General features: G+C 33.8%; 1 protein-coding gene across 1 annotated transcript in view; it reads left to right on the top strand.

Annotated features, from left to right (window-relative positions):
• The window catches only part of AUH (AU RNA binding methylglutaconyl-CoA hydratase), a 164,162-nt gene that overhangs the window by 18,281 nt on the left and 124,591 nt on the right, over positions 1–21,290 (top strand). The window contains exons 2-3 of the mRNA XM_074200718.1: positions 6,102–6,169; positions 6,270–6,357. Coding sequence (XP_074056819.1) covers positions 6,102–6,169; positions 6,270–6,357 — 156 coding nt within the window. The remainder of the gene's footprint in view (positions 1–6,101; positions 6,170–6,269; positions 6,358–21,290) is intronic.

Genomic DNA, 21,290 nt, shown 5'->3' on the forward strand with positions numbered 1-21,290 from the left:
TTCCCAGTGAGGTCATTTATGAGACAATGAACACCAAAATATTATAGCAGCACTTTTTGTATATTAAAGAGTTGGAATCAAAGTAGATATCTGTCAATTGAGGAATGGAAGAACAATTTCTTAAAGCACAAGTAATATTCCATTATGTTCATGTACCACAAATTATTTATCCATTTGTCATCTATTCATTACCATTTTCTTCATCTTTTTTTCCTCTAGACTTTCAAAATCAATTATAATTTCATCTTAAATCTCTTGATACCTACCTTTCCTATGGTCACTATTGTGTCAGTTTTCTTTTGAATGCAGAAGAATAGCACAACAACAATAAGCAGTCTTATGGAGGGAAAAAAATTTGACTACAAAGACTATAGTAGGACCACAACTATAAAATCAGTATCTGATATGAGCATACATACGAGCATGTAATGATGAAGAGTCATAAATTTAATAACATTTTAAGCATTTATTATTTTAGAAAGAATAGTAGCATCTATATACATTTGAAAAATATACAATACTTACATTGTCTATCACTGTGTGTGTGTCTATGTCTATATATTCTGCCTGTAAGGAGGTATATTAGATCAAGTAACTTTTCATGTCTCCAATCTAAACTGAAAGTTTATTGATTATTTCTGTAAGATAAATGCAGGCTACTTATAGACCTCTCCATTCCCCATGTTATGATAGTCATTTTTAATTCTTTGGAGATCATTTTATTCCATGTCTTACTTTCCATATAGCAACATGAGTCAGATGTTCGTTTTAAAACAATAGACTTTTGCTTTCATGGTAAACTTTGAGCCAGTAAGAGAACTTTTAAACTTCCTAAAGATAATCCCATCCATTTTCCTTTTCGGCTTAACAGTGTACTCAAGGGACAGCTTAGGTGGCAGAGAGGATAGAGTACTGGCCCTGGAGTCAGTTCCTGACTGACCTGAGTACAAATCCAAACTTAGATGCTTAATAATTACTTAGCTATATGACCTTGGGTAAGTCACGTTTGCCTTCCAAAAACCAAAAAAAAAAGCACTATTCAACACAATATTATTCTGACTTATTTCAGATATTCATACTAAGAAGTACATTCTGCACCTTATCCATCAAAATTCATGTTGAAATATAGGTAGTGATATTTTTCATTCACTTGCCATGTTGTTATATCAATTGCTTTGATTCCTTTGGATGATTACATATGTCTTCCAGGAATTTCTGTGATGTTACTAGACTTAATGCAAATAATGCTATGTCATTCTTATACAGGAACATTTGTAGGACCTCACTATCAATAGAAAAATCTCTTTTCAACTTGATTTCTGTGCTCTTATCTGTGCTCATTATGATAAGTAAACATCTTTGGCAAATATATGGCTTTGTTTTATACCTTGCATTTTGTTTTTGGTTATGGTATAGTGTTAGTCTTATTATATCTATATGGAATCTTGATTAATTTTTTTGTTTATTAAGGCAGAGAGACAATTTATCAGGAAAAAAGCATTCAAATTGACTTTTTGCTCTTTGAAATCAAAAGTTTTTTTTTCTTGAAATCACTAAACTAATTTCAGTGGGATCATGCAGATAGGGATGAGTAAAAATAGACAGGATAATCATATTTCTGTTGAGGATTTTTCAAGTTGATGACATTTAATTAGTTTCTAGGTCTTTCTTCTTTTCAGTTGCATAGCTTTCAAAGTGATTTTCTTTAGTAGAAGGTCTGACTGTTAATCTTTTACTCAATAAGCTCTATTGTTTTCCTCCTGACATTTAATGATCTTCATAAAAAAGACTTCTACCTCCCCCCAACCCCTTCCCCCCAATTGAGCATCATTAACTTTCTGACTATTCCTTGCACAAGATACTAAATCACCTGATATTTGTGCCTTTTCATTTGGCTAGTGGCTAGCTATTCTGCAAGCCTGGAATGCTCTCTCTTCTTGCCTCTGGCATCCTTTTTGACTCAGGTAAAATTTCACCTTCTCTAGGAACATGTTTCTATCCTTCCCCACTGCTAGTGTTTTTTTCCCTGTGAGATCATGTGTATATAGTTTTTTACATATTGTCTCCCTCAAAATATGAACTCCTTGAGGGTATTAACCTTGTTTATGCCATTATTTGAATCCTTAGTCCTGGGACAGGGTAAACATTTAAGAGATACTCATTGAATCTTCCTTCTTCCTTCCTCTCTCCTTCCCTCCCTCCCTTCTTTCTTTCCTTCCTTCCTTCCTTCCTGTTTACTCTTGATTACCTGACCTGTTTCCTTAAAGAACAAATATAACTTCTATTGGACTTTTAAATTCCTTCATAATCTGATCCCAGACTACTTTTCTACCTTATTCTATATTAGTTTCCTTACTGCTCTACTCTAACAACCTTGTATTCTTTCCTGCTGTTCCTAATACATTTTATTCCATTTCCCATCTTTGTGTTTCTACTGACCTTTAGAGCAATATGTATTTTGGTTCAATTGCCACCTTTCTTAAATTCCTCCTCAACCCCCGCCCCTGCAAAAAAGGGATGGGAATACTCTCTATCAAAACAAAACTTTGTTGTGTATATTTATTTTTTACATTCTTAATTATTATTATCTCTCCCTGACATTGTAAATGCTTGATTGATTTGTTTTATTTCTGGCTTCATATTTTTGAGGTTTATTGTCTTTAAGTGGGTAATAAAATGATAACGTGGTGATGCTTGTATGGGAAACTCATAGAAAGATTTTGTACTGATGAGAGAGAGCTAGGATTAGAACCCAGGTTTTTGAACTAGTACATTTTCACTATAGCATGCTGTACTAATTCATAATTTATGAACCTTGACTGAAGTTTATTTGTATATTATCTGTAAATACTAAATGTGAATTTTACTTTTTCAGCATTTTTTCCAATGAGATGAATCTTTTGTAATAGAAATTAATGAAATACTAAGTTTCCTTAATGCATTTCATGGCCAATTTTAAGCTTTAGTCAGTTAAAGAAGAATAAAAAGAGTGAAGAGAATGTTTGGGTTACTATGCAGGCTTTCTGTGGTTTGTGTGTGTGTGTGTGTGTTTGTGTGTTCTTTCCCAAAGGAACACATATTGGAAAAGACTATATACATATATATATATATATATATATATATATCATCAGTAATTGCTCATGTTGTGATATATATATATGTATATATATATATATATGTTTCCAACATTTTTGAATATAAGGACTTCTTAATGAAATTTTTTTCTCAGATCCCTAATATAAAATAAGATGTATGACTGCTTATTAGAAAGATTTCTGCCTCCTACCTCTTAGACTTATTTAGCTATAGCATCTTGGGTAATAATTTCCTTTTTTTGAACTTGGTTTCCTTAGATGTAAAATAGAAGATTCAGTAATCTATAGCAGCATTTTTTGTTATAGCAAAAAACTTAAAATGAATTAATTAAGGAATTTTAGTCTATGAATGTGATGTAAGAATTTTGTACTATGAGAATTTATAGGAGGAAACGGTTTTTAATGCTTAATCAAGTAATTGATTTTTCCAGTTATTGGTAAAGCTAATTTTCAGCATTCATTTTTGTAAAGTTTTCTCTCCCTCTCCTTTCCCTACCCCCCGACCCTTAGATAACTAGTAAACTGGTATAGATTCTATGTGTATAATCATCTTACACATATTTCCATATTATTCATGCTGTGAAAGAAGAATCAGAACAAAAGGGAAAATCCATGAGAAAGGAAAAAAAAAAACCCACATTAACCAAATCTTTTAGAATGGCCTTTGATCACTGAATTGCTGAGGAAAGTTAAATCTATCATAATTGATCACACAGTGTTGCTGTTACTGTGTATAATATCTCCTACTTCTTCTCTGTTTTAAGTACCTACTATGTAACAGAATTGTACTTTGCAAATATCTCATTTGATGTTTACAATAGCCCCATGAAATAGCTATTAGTACCCTATTTAATAGTTGAGGAACCTGAGGCAGTTAGATTTGCCCAGTATCACATAGCTGTTAAGTGTTCTGCAGTCAAATTCGAACTCATCTTCCTAACTCGAAGCCCGGAATTCAGTCTTCCATGCCCCCTAATAATCTCTAGAGTTTCAGAGAAACTTGAGATGACCCCATATGCAGAAGTGATGATTAGATCAAGAAGAGTATACAATGACTACAACTTTTTAAAAATTAGCATTTTTGATCAAACATGGCCCCAAGAGACTGATTGTGAAAGCAAGCTTGCTTTGAATGAAATGTGATAGATTTGGGAACAATAACAACATTTTCAATCATGATCAATTATGGATTTGTTTTGCTTAATTATGCTTATTAGGTAACAAAGAGTTTTTTGTTTTTACAAATAAGAGAGGGATTTGAAGGTGGGTGAGTAGGATAAGTGATGGTGATGTCAAAAAAAATAAAGAAAACTGGTTCATTGAAACATTATTTTTAAAGAAGGAAGACACAGATATGCCAGACAATTTATATGTTGAATTTATTATATATACTTTAAACAAGCAACCTGTATCTGATAAGAGATTCATGGGTTCATATCCAGTTCTCTTTGATTTTTCTATATGTTCATTCTTATTGATATTGATCAAGTTCAATATTATAAAAAATAAATATTAAGAAGAAAATATATTCAATACTCGAGATTAGGAGACATATCAAGGTAGGGCATGTAGATGTGGGAGTTATTTTCATAAAGGTGCTAGGTGAAATCAAGAGTAGATGAGATATTCAATACTTGGTGTTATGACTGTGTAGTGAAATAGGAATGATGGCACTAGGCAAAATTTTATTTGTTATTTCTGATTAAAAAGATACCTGAAAATATACTGTATATTTCATTGCTAATTTTAAAAAAAACCTTCTTTCTGTGTTGCACATCAGCAGTTTTCCTGTTAACATTGTATGACATTGTTTTCTAAAAAATTGAATGCCCTTTAATAAATCTGCATCCCCTTGCTAATAGTGGTTAATGAAACTTGAGCAAGAATAAGATAAGTAGTTTAAAATGATTGAGGAGAAAAAGGTATAAAATGAAAGAACTAGGACCAGATAGCATTCTTTTCCCCAGTCTCTAATTCTAAAAATATTTGTGAAAAATCTTGTGATTTCTTAAATATGTTGTGAATATCATGTCTTTCTGTAAGATATAGTTAACCTAAATCTTAACAAATCCAAACAATATAGTATGTTAACATTCTCCTAGTGTATATAATTGACTAATAAAGACATTGATTTAATGTTAAAATTGATTATCTGATATAAAAAGAAAATTGAATTGAGGACTGAGTCATGGAGCCTTCTACTCTTTATTTAGCAAAGCTAGTATTTGCATACCAAATCAGGTCACCTGACTCCTCAGAGGTCAGAGAGGAAGACTGATTTACACAGCTGATTTTTATTTTAAAAAAAAGGACAAAAAAGTTACAGAAGTTTATTTTGACCATAATTCAATTTGACAGTCAAATCACCTGATTAGTTGACTTCTCCCAGACTTCTTCAATCCAATGTCGTCCTTTCTTGTTAGGAAAGGTTCCCATTGTAACCAGAAAGTGTACTTGGGAAGAAAAACTTATCGTCAGTGGTTAGCAGTACCCTTCTGTCTTCCTTCTTCCTTAGAAGAGTCCATTAATCAACTTAGACTTCATCTCAGGAATAAAGAGGAGATTATTCACTAAGACTAGAAAGAGGAATTTTTAACTTGGCTAACTTTCTCCAGTTGCTAGAAAGGGGGACATAGCCTCTGGTCGATCCCCCTTTCTTCCAGAAAGGAAAGCCTAATTTTTTAAAAAAGTAATCCTATGATTAATTTATGTCTTACTCTAAATTATACACTACTAACAAATGAAGTCTTCTCAAACTTAAACAATTCACTAAATCTATATGTAACTTAGACTTAAGAGACTATGTGTGTGTCTATCTTATTTTAGGACTAGCTCTTCCTAAAGAATGGAGCTTAATCCTATAATCAAAGTAATCAGTAATAGCTGAGTAGGTTCATGGTCTTGTTTTTGTGTATCCGCCTCTTTTGCATCTTTTATCTTCAACTCCCTACCCCCAAGTTCTCCAGCATACTAACTCAAGATTTTTTGTCTTTTTTTTTAAACCAGGAATTGTGGTACTTGGAATAAACCGATCTTATGCCAAGAATGCTCTCAGTAAAAATCTTATAAAAATGGTAAGTGAGCAGATAAGCCAATTTTTTGCTTATACTGTAAAGATAAAATATTGACATAAATCTGAAAATGTCCCCTCCCCCTCCCCCTTATTCTTTGTAGCTATCAAAAGCCGTGGATGCTTTGAAATCTGATAAGAAAGTGCGGACTATTATAGTCAGGAGTGAAGTCCCTGGAATATTCTGTGCTGGTATGCAAAAATATTTTATTCTAAATTTAGAAAACTGTAATCTAGTGTTTCCAGAGGAGAGCAGCCTTTGTCCTTGAAAAAGTAAATTATGACTTGTGTTCAAGTTGCAAACAAATCTTAGATATTCTAATAAGACATAACTGTATCATATGCTTTTTCTCTCAGAAGTATATTGTTAAATTTATGTTAAATTTTATGTCTACTCTGTTCCATTGATCTGCTTTTTTTATTTCTTAGGCAATACTAGGTAGTTTTGATAATTACTGCTTTCTTATATAGTTTAAGATCTAGTACTGCTTAAGTTCCTTTCTTTACATTTTTTTCCATTATTTTCTTTGATATTCTTGACTTTTTGTTCTTCCAAATGAATTTTGATATTTTTTTCTAATTCAGTAAAATATTTTTTGTTAATTTAATTGAAAGGGTTTTGAATATATAAATGTTTGGGTATTAGTTTGTAGGGTATACTCAAGTATGACACTGAAGTGATATACTTGGGTTCCAGAGGAAATACTGAAAGCATTCAATAGAAAGATATTCTGGGCTGTTCCTTAGTTCCATTTCTGGACCCTTTTTAGCTTCGTAGGACCTGCCAAGCTTCCACTCTTCTGACATTGCTTATGAAAAGTGAGACTCATCTTCACCTTATTAAAGGAAGGAGTTAAGCCTTGTGGTGGTCATAAAAGTTGTCTTCATAAAAGCTTATAATTAAGCCTTTGAACATGGCAAACATCAACATTTCCCTAAGAAACTCCTTGGCAAGCAAAAAGTATCAATCTAGGAGCTGATGTTGGGGATATGATTAAGTAGAACAAAACTAAGAAAGTCAGGAAATGCTATGGGTTAGGAGAAACCCAAGAGATAAAGTTTGAAGGGAATGATTCCCCAATGATGTAAGTAGAACCTTAGGGGAAAAAAGTGTGTGTATGTTACTGAGAGATGGCTCTCTACAACAGAGACTTGTGTGACTGGTTGGAAGTAATGAATGAAGAGGTAAAACATGAATTCAGAGATGTTGAGAAAAAAATTTGAAGGGTAATAAATTGCTCAAAACAGACAAATGAAAATCTTACAGATAAGTCAAACTGAAAACTGGAAAGGAGCAAATGGAACTCAATAGACCAAATATGAACCAACAATTTTATCAGAAAGAAATATTAAAAGAAAATAAAAAGGTAAAAAAGAAAATATAAAATCTGTTTTTAATAAAATGATGTGGAAAACACATCAAGGAGAGATCATTTAAAAATCATTGAGCTCTTGGAAAATCATAGGATGTAACCACTTTCTGAAGGAACTCTAAAAGGAAATATCCCAAGAATTTCATAGCCAAAATCCAGAACTACTACTGTGAAAGAACAATACAGACATCTAGAAGGAAGCTTTTCACATACCAAGGAACCAGAGTTAGGATCACAAAAGATGTAGCAACTTCTTTTTTAATGAGAGAAGAACTTGGAATATAGTAATTCAGCAGGGAAACAATATAATAACTTGCCCTACAAAGCTAGGTTTTTGAATTTTACTTTCTACCTTTTGGGGAAAGAGGAATGAGGATGCACATTTTTGTTTTTCACAACTATTGATAGGGAAACATTGATTTTTTAAAAAGATTTTTATGATAATTTTTATTTTTATATAGTCTTTATATCCTTTATCTTCTCCCATATTGACTATTTTTTCTTAAAACAAAAAAGAAAAAATTATAATCAATACTTATATATGTATATATTTGATATACATATACATACAGAGACAAATACATGTCACACACATGTGCACATATATACATATGGTGCAATAGATAGAACAGTGTGCTGTGTGCTGGAAATCTTCCTGAATTCAAATCTGTCCTTAGATATTTTTGTTTGACCCTAGGCAAGTCATTTAACTCTCTTTGACTCATTTTCTTCATTTGTAAAATGAACTGAAGAAGGCAATTGCAAATCACTCTATGTATCTTTGCAAATCAAACACTAAATGGAATCATGAAGATTTGGATACAATTGAAATTATTGAATAACAAATATACATTCACATACACACATATGAGATAATATGTGCCATGTTCCATACCTGTAAAATGAACCTCTTCACTCCTTCCTCTCCTCCACCCAAATTTTTCCAAGAAATGGAAGGAAGTGTCTTCTATGTCTTCTTTATAGTCAAGTTTTTTATTATTTTTTGTAATTTTTGTAATTTTGCCACCATTTTCAGCTATTTTGGGACTATTGTTATTTCCATTTAAATTGGTGAAGTTATTGTTTGTAATACTTAAGCTCTGTATTACTCTTTTTATTCTTTATGTTGTGACAAAAAAAAATCTACAAAGAGAAGAATCTGAGGCACAAAGTTCTGAATATTAGGTATTAGCAAGGCTAGACATTGTCAGTAGTAGAGGTCAATGGTCCTTTAGTGACCAAAGACTCCTTTAAGAGCCAGAGCAGCCTTTTTTTTGTATAGTTGAAATTATATGCAGTGCTAAAAATGGTTCTGTGATAACAATGAAGCTAAGACAGTTACTGACCGATATCAGTAATAAAAGTGGGCTTACATTTTGCCTGACTCTCATGAGGATGAATCTCTTAGGACCCATCACAATGGGAAAAACCTAGAGCATTCTTTGGAAAGTCCTATGTTAGACAACTCCTTATTCTGGAGTGATCTGGTATTAGACTTATGATTAGGCTGAGCATGTTATGACCATGCATATTATGAACACCTTTTCCCCTTTACCATGGGAAATGGATTGAGTTCATGGTGTAAACCAGAAAAACTGGAAAATTAAATTCTCATAAAGAAGTCAGACTATCTTCTAGACCCTAATGTTAAGGAAGTCAAATTTTTTTTTAAAATAAAACTAAATCCTGAGTACTGATTGCAATGTATTAGATATAATTCTCAAGCAATAAAAAAATAAAGAATAGAGTATCAGTTTTCAATTTTACATTTATAGACTTGTTATTTGGTGTTTCTTATACCACAGTCATATTCCATTACATTAATGGACTACAGTTTGGTTAGCCATTCCATAAATAATGTACTTATACATTATTTCTGGGGTATAGAGGTATCAGGGAAAATTATTTCCAATGACCTTCTTAGTGTATATTTGTGAGCTGTATTTTACCTATAATAAAATAAAATACTTAACAATATTTTATTTAAAATTTTTGCATCCATTATTCATTAAGCAAATTAGCCTACAATTTTTTTCCCTCTATTTTTGCTCTCCTTGGTTTTGGTATGATGGATCTTTACCTAATTTTTTCCAAATAGTTTATATAACATAAGGATTAATTGTTCCTTAAAGATCTGGTAGAATTTACTTGTAAATACAGCTGAACTGGGTGAAGGCAAGATGGTGGGGAGGCAGGAACCTCTGCAAGCTTTCCCCCAGACAACTCCAAATATCTTTAACTCACCCAGGGAACTACCAAGCAGCTTCTTCCAGAGTGCTCAGCCCATGGAAGGTAAGGGCATTTTGTGTGTGTGGGGGGGAGATCAAAGAGGTCTTTCTGCTATCCCTGACTTAGGATGGTTGCTTTTTTTTTTTTAGACTTTTTGCAAGGCAGTGGGGTTAAGTGGCTTGCCCAAGGCCACACAGCTAGGTAATTATTAAGTATCTGAGGTCAGATTTGAACTCAGGTTCTTCTGACTCCAGGGCCAGTGCTCTATCCACTGCATCACCTAGTTGTCCCTGACTCTGTTGCTTTTGCCCATACTCAGATTTAGGTTGTAGTCTGAGGCCCCAGTCTCAGTAAAAGGAGCTTTACTTCCCCAGCAGAGCAGGGACTCTTTTCATGGTTCGAGGGCAGAAAGGAGTGTTTGTGGTCACCCACAGACCAGAACACAGGCCAGGAGAGCAGTCAGAGCCTCTTATAAGACCTTGGAGAAACTGGGAACTTGCAGATCCCTGGGGGGGGGGGGGGGTTGTCCCTGAAAATAGCTGCAAAAACCCTAAAAAGTTTGGAATACTTTGTCTTCCACCCTGGAAACAGAGCCCTACCTTAACAAAGAGCTAAAATCATAAACTGGAGAAATGAGCAAACAACAGGAAAAAAAAATCTGACCATGGACAATTACTTTGGTCCTATGGAGGATCAAAATAAACATGCAGAAAATAGCAGTCAAAACTTCTGAATCCAAAGTCTCCAAGATAAATATGAATTGATCTCAGGCTATGGAAGAGCTCAAAACAGATTTTGAAAATCAAGTAAGGGAAGTAGAGAAAAAATTGGGAAGAGAAATGAGAGTGAAAACAAAGTCAGCAGCTTGGTAAAAGAATTACAAAAAATATTGAAGAAAATAACATCTTAAAAACCAGTTTGTGGCAAATGGAAAAAAAAAGTTCAAAAAGGCCACTGAGGAAAAGAAGGCCTTAAAAAATAGAATTGGCCAGTTGAAAAAGGAGATACAAAAGCTCTCTAAGAAAATAATTGCTTCAAATGTAGAATGGAGTTAAGGGAAGTTGATGACTTTGTGAGAAGAAAGTGTGAAGTATCTCAGTGGAAAAACAGCTAATCTGCAAAACAGATAGAGAAGAGAGAATTTAAAAATTATTGGACTGCCTGAAAGTTGTGACCCCCCCAAAAAAAAACAGTTTAGTCTTCATTTTTCAGGAAATAATCAAGTAAAGTTACTCTGATATCCTAGAAACAGAGGGTAAAATAGAAATTGAATGAATCTACTGATCCTCTCTTGAGATTCCAAAATGAAAGAGAAACCTCAAGAAAAATAAAGTGAGAAAACAAAGTATGCTTCAGTCAGTATTCAGACACCATCAGCTCTTTCTTTGAGGTGATGATGTTTACTTTTACAACATGACTATTATAGTAATGTGTTCTATGGTTACAGATTTTTAACCTATACCAAGTAGTTCGCTTTCTCAATGGGAGGGGAGGGGGAGGGGGATGGGAGGAAGGGAGAGAATATGGAAATCAAGGTTTTGGAAGTAAATGTTGAAACTTGCCAAAAAAATTAAAAAAAATAACTGAACCAGGGGATTTTTTCTTAGGGAGTTCATTTATGATTTACTCAGTTTTTTTTCTTTTTTTAAAAAATTTTATTTATTTAAGGCAATGGAGTTAAGTGATTTGCCCAAGGTCACACAGCTAGATAATTATTAAGTGTCTGAGGCTGGATTTGAACTCAGGTCTTCCTGACTCCAGGGCCAGTGCTCTATCTACTGCACTATCTTGTTGCCCCCTTGCTCAATTTCTTTTTCTAAGGTAGGATTATTTAAGTATTCTATGTCTTCTTAATTTGGTTAATTTATATTTTTTGTAAATATCAATCCATTTTACTTAGTTTGTCTGTTTTGTTGGCATGCATTTGGGCAAAATAGATCCTAATAATTGCTTTAATTACCTCTTAATTGGTGGTACATTTATCCTTTTCATTTTTGATACTAGTAATTTGATTTTCTTTTTTCTAAATCAAATAACTGATGGATTATCCAGCTCCCATTTTAATTTATCAGTACAGTGATGTTTTTTGCTTTCAACTTTATTAATTTCTTCTTTGATTTTATAGGATTTCCATGTTTATTTAGGGATTTTTAATTTATTGTTTTTTCTAGTTGTTTCAGTTGTTTGTACAATTCATTGATCTTTTCTTTCTCTCTTATCAATGTAAGAGTTCGGAGATAAAAATTTTCCCCTACAGACTGCTTACAAATTGTTATAGTTATCTCATTGAATTCATTTTTAATGAAATTACTGGTTTATAAATTGTTTTTTGAATCACTCAAAGCTCTTTTTTTTTTTCGTAAAGCAAACGAGGTTAAGTGGCTTGCCCAAGGCCACACAGCTAGGTAATTATTAAGTGTCTGAGGCCGGATTTGAACTCAGGTACTCTTGACTCCAGGGCGGGTGCTCTAGGTGCCGCAGTGGATAGAGGGGCAGTTAGGTGGTGTAGTGGATGGACAACCAGCCCATTTGCCTTGCAAAAACCTAAAAAAAAAAAAAATCTAAACATAAATGTAGAATAAGAAAAGAAAAATAAATGCCAATTGTACATCAAGAACATGAGAGGATTCAAAATATAAAGCAATAAATTTCCATTTCAAGGAAGCCTACTTAAAAAAATCCTACACATTGTCTTCAAAGTTATACATCTTTTCTTTGCTTTCTTATGTTTTCTTTCCTTCTCTGCTATGCAGTTTTTAACTTTTATTTTCCCTTTCCACCCTCCCCTGCCCCATGAAAAGTACAATTAAGTGTACACACACACACATACACACACATTCACATACATATTTATATACTTAATCTTAAGTTCAAGTCTTTTCTATATTTTTCTAAATTCATTAGTTCATTTTTCCTTTTCCATATCAGTATTCCAACCTTATATTGTCTAATTGTTTAGTCTAAAACAATATCGATTAATATGATTGAGACACATAGTATTTTCCCTATTTTTCTCCTTTGATTTTAAATAAATCCAACAGATTTAAATCTATTTAAGCTTTAACTTTGAGAGACGATTGTTACCACTGCTTTTTTTAATATAATGAATTGTATTCTGATCTTTGTTTTATGTTTTTATATATAATCTCATTTTTTATAACATTTTTAACAATCTACTGTGCTGAAACAAATAAAAAGTAGGGGTAGCAATAATGATCTCAGACAAAGAAAAAAAATAGATTTAATTTAAAAGGACAAATCCACATAGGAAATGGTAAAAAGACTATTTCATACAAATGAGATATCCAAGAAGAAAACTGATACAGAAGAATTAGACAAGAAGTAACATATTATTGAGTTAAAATTATATTTATATATTTATATATTTCCATTTTATGGTGAATCCATCCAAGTTCACATTCTAAGTTATAATTACTAGTTTATTTTCCTCCTTTTTATTTTCTTCGCTATCCTCATCTCATTCCTATTCCTTTTAACTTCTTTACTTTGCTTCTATATATCTCATTGTGTTCCTGTCTCTCCTGACACCTCTGCTTTACTTCTGCGAACTATATTATCCTCCTAGAATCTCTCCCTTATCCTCTACCCTACCCTGGCCCCTTGTCTCTTGTTTCAAACATATATGTTGTTCTCTCTTTATCACATTCCCCTTAACATATATATATATATATATGTACATATATATATATGTATGTATATGCTTCTATTACCCCACTTTCCTCTTCTGTTCCCTCACCATCTTATTTCTTTATAAATTTAGAAGACTCTTAGATCTTTCAAATATATATTATTCTTTAACCTCAATTGGATGTGAGATATGTGTATTCTAAAAATCCCTCCCATTTCTTCCCGTTTTTTTGTCACCTTACCCTTTTATTTCTTTCCTAATTTAGAAGATTTCCAGACACATATATGTATGTATGTGTATGTATGTATGTATATACACACACACACACACACACACACATATATATATATATATATATATATGTATTATTCCCTCTGTACTCCATTTCTGATGAGATAAGGGTTCTAAAACTACTAGCCCTTCTCCCCATCTAATTCTTCTGTTATCAGTTCTTTCTCTAGGACTTCATTTGTATGAAATATTCTTTTTGCCATTTCCTATGTGTATTTGTCCTTTTAAATTAAATCTATTTTGCTTTTGCTTTGTCTGAGATCATTATTGCTATTCCTACTTTTTTAACTTCAGTTTCAGTACAATAGATTTTGCTCCAGCCCCTCATTTTTTACTGTGACTCTGCTTCAAATGGGTTTCTTCAAAGCACGATTTTGTAGAATTCTGATTTCTAATCCATTTTTCTATCTACTGCCTTTTTTAGGGGTAAGTTAATTCTATCCTCAACCACAGTTATGATAACTAATTGTTATCCCCTTATTTACCCCATTACCCCATTTGTCCTTTTCTCTCATTTCTCTTGTCCCCCCTCTAAATTGTTTTGCTTCTGACCATCACCTCTCCCATTCCACCCTCTCTTCTAGCAGCTCAAATCCTTTCTCTTATATTCCTTTTCTCCTATTCCCTGTATAGTAAGATAGATTTTCATACCCAACTGATTGTGGTTCAAATATTGCCTGCCAGATATTCCTTTCTTCTTCCCCTTTCCTCCCAATCCCTCCCATCTTCCCCTATATGGTAAAAACTTTCATGCTACTTATAGGTGAATTAATTTATCTCATTCTACCTCTCCCTTCCCCCCTTCTTCAGTGCATCTCTTTTACCCTTTTATTTTATTTTTTTAAATCTCACCTCACTCACTTGTACCTTTTGTGTATATTCTTTTTTTTTTTTTACTGCCCTAGTAATGACAAAATTCTCTAATTACAAGTATCTTTTTATGTAGGGCTGTAAGTTGTTTAACCTCATTGAATTCCTTATGATTTCTTTTTCCTGTTTATCTTTCTATGCTTCTCTTGAGTTCTATATTGAAACAGATTTTCTTTTTTGTTTAGCTCTTGTCTTTTCATTAGGGATGCTTGAAGGTCCTCTAGTTAAATGTTTAATTTTTATCCTGAAGGATTAATTCAGTTTTGCTGGGTAAGTGATTCTTGGTTGTAATCCTATATTTTTTCTCTTTGTAATGCCATATCCCAAATTTTCTGATCCTTCAGTGTTGAAATTTTGTGTTATCTTGACTGTGACTTCACAATATTTGAATTATTTCTTTCTGAAAGGTTACAGCATTTTGTTTTTAACTGGAATCTTTCAGTGGATTCTTTCAAATTTTATGTATTTCTCCTGTTCCTGGACATCAGGGTAGTTATCCTTGATTATTTCCTGAAATATATTTTTAAAATTTTGGCTTCCAAGTAGTTTAATAATTCTTAAATTAGCTCTCCTTGATCTGTTTTCCACTTCAGTATTTTTAACATTTTCTCTTTTCTTTTCCCTTCTTTTGTTTTTATTTTATTGTTTCTTGATTTCTTATGGAATCATTAGCTTATACTATCCAGTTCTAATTTTGAAGGAATGATTCCCTTCCATGAACTTTTATATCTCCTTTTCTGTTTGGTTAATTCTACTTTTTAAGGAGATCTTCTCATTAGTGAATTTTTTTATATCTTTTTCCATTTGGCCAGTTCTACTTTGTGAAGAGTTCTTTTCTTCAGTGTTTGTGTCTCTTTTACCATTTGGCCTATTCTGTTTTTTTAAAGTGTTATTTCCTTCATTTTTTTTTTGTACATACTTTACCAAGCTCTTGGTTCTTTCCATGATTTTTTTTTATTTTGGTATCATTTCTTTTAGCAATTTTTCCTTTAACTTTCATTTTTTAATGATTTATGTTCACATTACTACAATAATCTTGTGAAAGTGAACATAAGCCCCTTTCCCTCCAAAAGATAGATAAACCTTAAGAGAAATTAAAAAAAATATATACTTCAGTCTGTGTTCAGGTACCATTCATTGGCTCTCTGTTTTCATAAGTTCATCAGAGAAGTTGCTTCAATTTTTTTCCCCTTCTTTTGCTATTGTTAACTGTATTTCCCTTCATTCTGTTCCTTCCCACATCCATTTCTTCTATTCTCTCCCTCCTTTCACCCTGTCCTTCTGAACTGTGTTTTATGACTTCTCTCTCCCATGATTTTCCCTGTCTTCCCTCCCCTGTCTCCTTTCTCCCATCCTTTTCCTCTCACTTTCCCTCTAGGGTAAGATGGATTTTATACCCTATTGAGGGACCTCTGCAGTCTCTCTCGACCCCTTTTACTGTTGATGACTGACAGCTCTGGAAACAGCTGCTGGGTGACTCAGCAGGTTCCAGGATGTGATTGCTCCGAGGCCTGCACTATCCGGAGCTCTGTGCGCTCTCTGGTGCCAGAGTTCTCCCACCAATCCTCCAAGAGATCCCCAGGCCAAAAGATCTGGAAACCACTCTGCTACCACGGACCAGGTGCTCCATGGGCTGTTGTTCTTGGTAGACTGGAACTGATGTAATCTGACTCAGGGCAGCTGTGACCCATGCTGCATTGCGATCCTGGTGGAATAGACTTTCCCACAGATCTACCAATTTGTCTTGGGCTGGAAAGTTGCTTCACTCAGTCTTTCTGTGGGTTTTGCCACTCTAGAATTTGGTTAGAGTCATAATTTTATAGCATTTGGGGTTTTCTGGGGATGAATTTCTGGGAATTTCTGTTTCCATGTCACCCTTTCTTTAACTTTCTTAACTGATTTTTAAAATCATTCTTGAGGTCTTCCAGGAATTTTTTTTTGGTAATGGAGGGAGGGCTGAGACTAATTCACCTTTTTTTTCTTTGAGACTTTGCATGTAACTGTTTTGAATTTGTTGTCTTCTTCTGAATTTTCATTTTGTTCTTCTCTGTCACCTTTGTAATTTTTTATCAGGATCTTTTTTTGTTGTTAGCCTACTTCCCTAGCCTATTTCTTGACTTTTAACTATATATTATAAAGCTTCTAGGGTAGAGGGGGACAGTGTCTGAGGCTTCAGGTATTTCATACTGTTATTTTCTTTTTTTTTTAAATTTTTTTAAGGTTTTTGCAAGGCAAATGGGGTTAAATGGCTTGCTCAAGGCCACACAGCTAGGTAATTATTAAGTGTCTGAGACTGGATTTGAACTTAGTACTCCTGACTCTGGGGCTGGTGCTTTATCCACTGTGCCATACTGTCATTTTCATAGGTAGTTCTGGTGACATGAAATTTTCAGTATGATTAAAAGAGACATGATCATTGTTTTCTTGGCTTATGTTCTGGTCTGTGAGTGGCCATTTCCTGGCCTATAAATGTCACTTTCTCAGTTGTCTTGGTCAGGAAAACTGTTTTATCTTGTCTTTTTGTTGGTTTTGCCACTCAGAATTTGGTTTGAAGTGTTATTTTAAAGCTGTTTAGATGGGAATTTGGTAAGGCTCACAGCTGTGTCCTTGCTTTTACTCCACCATATTGTTTCTTCCTTCTGTTTTAATTTTTTTAATTTAAAATTTTAATTAAAAAATTTTCACAGTTACATGTAAAGCAAATTATTTGATATAGACTTAAAATGTATAATCATGCAAATTATTTGTATAACAGTCATGTTGTGAAACTAAACATAGGTTTCCTCCTTCCCTGTAAAAAAAGAAATCTCAAGAAAAATAAAATTTTTAAAAAAAAAAGTAAGTTTCAATCCATATTCAGACATTATCATCTGTCTTTGAGGATGGATAGTATTCTTTATCATAAGTTCTTCAGGGTTGCCTGGGGTGACATCATTATTAAGAAAAGGTAAGACACAGAAAATCATCCTATAATATTAATAATGTTTGTCCTTCATCCTTGAAGAATACCATGAAATCATGGAGGTGATGCTATGACAAGCACTTGAATTGGATTTGAATGAGGGGGATCTTGTGCCAAGATACCAGCCTCACTTTCTCCTCCAGAATTATCTGGGTCCAGTGGCCAGATTTGAATCAGGACAACTGGAATCAACCCTGGATGCAAGGCAATCAGGGTTAAGTGACTTGCCCAATATCATGCAGCTAGTAAGTGACAAATGTCTGAGGCTTGATGTTATCCACTGAGCCACTTAGCTGCCTTCTAATATTGCTGTTACTTTTTATATAGTACAATTACCATTGCATCTTCTCATGTAAGTCTTTCTAGTTTTTTCTGAGTGTATTCTAGTCTTTATTTCTTAAAGTTGAATAGCATTCCTTCATAGTCATATATCACAATTTGTTCAGTCTATTCTAATTTTTTTTTTGCAAGGCAATGGGGTTAAGTGACTTGCCCAAGATCACACAGCTAGGTAATTATTAAGTGTCTGAGGCTGGATTTGAACTCAGGTCCTCCTTACTCCAGGGCTGGTTCTCTATCCACTACACCACCTAACTGCCCCTCTACTCTAATTTTTAAGAGATTTTTCCCTTCAGGGAGCATTTGTATTTCTTTTATCTTTTGACCAATTCTGTGGAGTTTTTTAGATGCTGTTTTCTTCAGAATATTTTTGTGTCTTTTTATAGTTTTCTCGCACCCTTCTCTTTTATTTCTTTAGTTTTTCTTCTGAGACTTTCCAAATATGTATCATTTTTTTTCTCTCAGGACTTCTTGTTTGTGTAATCTGTCTAATCTACTTTTTTCTCTGTTTCTTATAGTGGTTTTTCAGTCATTGTCATCTGAAATTATGTCTTAAATTTTCCTGTCATTATATTAGCTTTTTTTAAGGTTAGTTTTTTTTTTTGGTTTTTGTTATTTGCTCATTTTTTCAGCATATTTATTGACTTTAATCTTTTAAAAGTTGACTTGTGCTAACCTTAGGGAGGTGAAAGGCACTATTCCAAGTTTCAGGCTTTTTTTGTAGAACTGTTTATAGAACTAGTCATTAGGGGCTGCAAGTTTTCTACATGGTGGGATCTAGGAAGAAGTAGAAATAATATTGTCCTGATCTGTGTCCAGGAAAGGTTCCTAATCCTTTGCAAACAAAATTGCTATTGCTCCTAAAGTCCCCTTGCTTCCTTGTGATGAAAAACTTTCTCTATCCTGGAACTTTTACCTAGAAGGGGTATGGTCAGTGGAGTTGCCAAATATATTTTGCCCTATACCTACTGCTGGCAAAGCCATCTCCTGCACTCTCTTTCTCATTATTTGACTAATTTCCTTACAGTTGCTGAACTGAAAGTTCCTAAAGTTCCTACTACTGTTGTCACTGACACCAAGTTTTGTTTTTTTTTTTTGGCAAGGCAATGGGGTTAGGGTCACACAGGTAATTAAGTGTCTGAGACTGGATTTGAACTCAGGGCCTCCTGACTCCAGGGCCAGTGTTCTATCCATTGTACCACCTAGTTGCCCTGCTGATGCCAAGTCTTACAGTTGGTTTACCCACTGTGTGGGCTTAAGGCAGGTTGGTATAATTGGATAGAGTTGACCTTGGAACCAGCAAGATCTGATTTCATGCTGTCTCTGAAACATACTAGCTATGTGAAACTAGGTAAATCATTTAATAACTTAATTTTCTAAATAACACTAAAAATAAGTTTCTAATTTGGTGCTAATTTGCTTTGGTAGAGAGAGTTTTCTCTTCCAGGAGTTCCCCATGGTGATGAAGTTAAAGAATTAGTCTGTTATTATGTTAGGTGTACCATTTGTCTTTCCATTGTCTTTTGAGTTACCTGAAGTATGCCTTTTCTCTCTCTTTTTTCTGTTTTTTCCTTTTCTCTGAGTTTTCCCTTCTATGTCCTTATCATTCATTCATTTAATCAATTAATCTGGATGCCTTTATTGGTGAGCATCACTCTCAAGGAATATAAATTCTAATGGGCAAGAGGGAGGATGGAAATTATGGGTATACATTTAAGGTTATGCAAAATATATAGGTGATACTGAATACTGATTGAGTTAATCAAATCTCCCTACCCTATTAAAGTAACTGATAAGACTCCATACCCTTTCAGCTTTGTCAAATGAAAAAACAGCTTACTTATTTAGAGGTATAGACTAACCATGACCTGGACATTTCAACTATGTGATTTAGGAAGTCTGCTTATATTATTTGAAGGACTTAGTTATTATGTGCTGTTTGATTTCTATAGTACCAGGGAGCTAGTCTTGAATTGAGGATTTGAGCATCCATCTTTAGCCAGATCCCTGAGAAATAATCACTAGGGAAAAGCCTCTTTTGGATCCAGCCTTGATCTCTTTTCTACCTTCCTCTCTTCACTCCAGGCCCCCACCCCCCACCTTCCTTTACTGGAGGTGACTTTATGAACTTGGGATTGTTTGGAGAATTTGGACTTTTTTCATTGTTGGCCTATTAGTATGCACAGGCTAGCAGTGATTTAGATTGCTGAATTGTCAGCATTGATAGGCAAGGACAGATCAAATATAATTAGTAAAAGCAAGTGTCTTAATGCACACACCAGCCAATGGGCTACAATACAGTCAGACCCCAGTTAGTAATGTAAGCTAACAATTCTCCCTTCACATTCTAGTGGAACCCAAACACTCCCCATATTCCTCACACTCTTTACTTTTTTAGAGATTAGAGAGTAAACTACCTGTAGCTTTTCAGCAAGAAGAGAATAATGTGAATAACTGTTCTTTGAAGATAATTATGCTGAACTGTTTTAGACCTCCTAGATTTGATGGGAGTTTTAAGCCAGGTAATTTATGCTTCCCCCAAATTCTGCTGGGAGAGAGCTGAGAAGGAAATCGAGATTTTTCTCTAATTTTTTATTTTTCAGTAATTTCTTTCATAAATAACTCTTTGTGGACTCCAAAGGAGTGTTCTTAGCAAAATTTTTTTGTAGACAAACAGAATTACATGACTTACCCAGGGTCAAAAAATTAGTTAAGTGTCTTGAGGCTAGATTCATCTTCCTGACACTCTATCTGTGCTGCCACCTAGCAGCTCTTCTCATTAGAAAAGGACAACTTCAGAAGAGCTGGTTGTGCTTAGTCCATATTGGAATTGGATATATTTGTGTCATCTAATGATCCTCACTACCTATTCCTCCTGAATGACAGCCTTATTGACTTGTAGGGAATCACATTTGTGTAAACAATTAATCTTTGAATGATTTTTTAGAAATAATAATTTAGCTGAACCTTATAAACTATCGCTTAGGGACTTCCAATGAAAGAATGCAACCAAAGTAGATCCGTGGACATTTAGGACCCTGCATTTTATTTGGTTTTATAATTTGGAATTTGAGAAACCATATGCCATATGAATTTTATTGTGATTCTTTGGAACATTTAGGAGGTGTTTGAAAAGACAATACAAAGTTCTTCTCAGGAGCCCAGAGGTCAATCTGGAATTGGAGATATGGAAAGATATATCACTTGCACTGCATTTAATCAGCAGAGGACAGTCAGGGATGCTTCATCATTAAAAAATTTTCCATTCCTTAATTTTGTGAACTGTAATTTTCTCTCTAAAACTTTCACTGAGGGTTCCTTGACTAACACAAATCCCAGCCCAGCAGAAATGACCCTTCTTTGCATATAGGAAATAGATCACATGTAATGGCATATTTGAGGAGGGCAGTTA

Source organism: Macrotis lagotis, chromosome X (genome assembly GCF_037893015.1).
Source record: "Macrotis lagotis isolate mMagLag1 chromosome X, bilby.v1.9.chrom.fasta, whole genome shotgun sequence".
Lineage (NCBI taxonomy): Eukaryota > Metazoa > Chordata > Mammalia > Peramelemorphia > Peramelidae > Macrotis > Macrotis lagotis.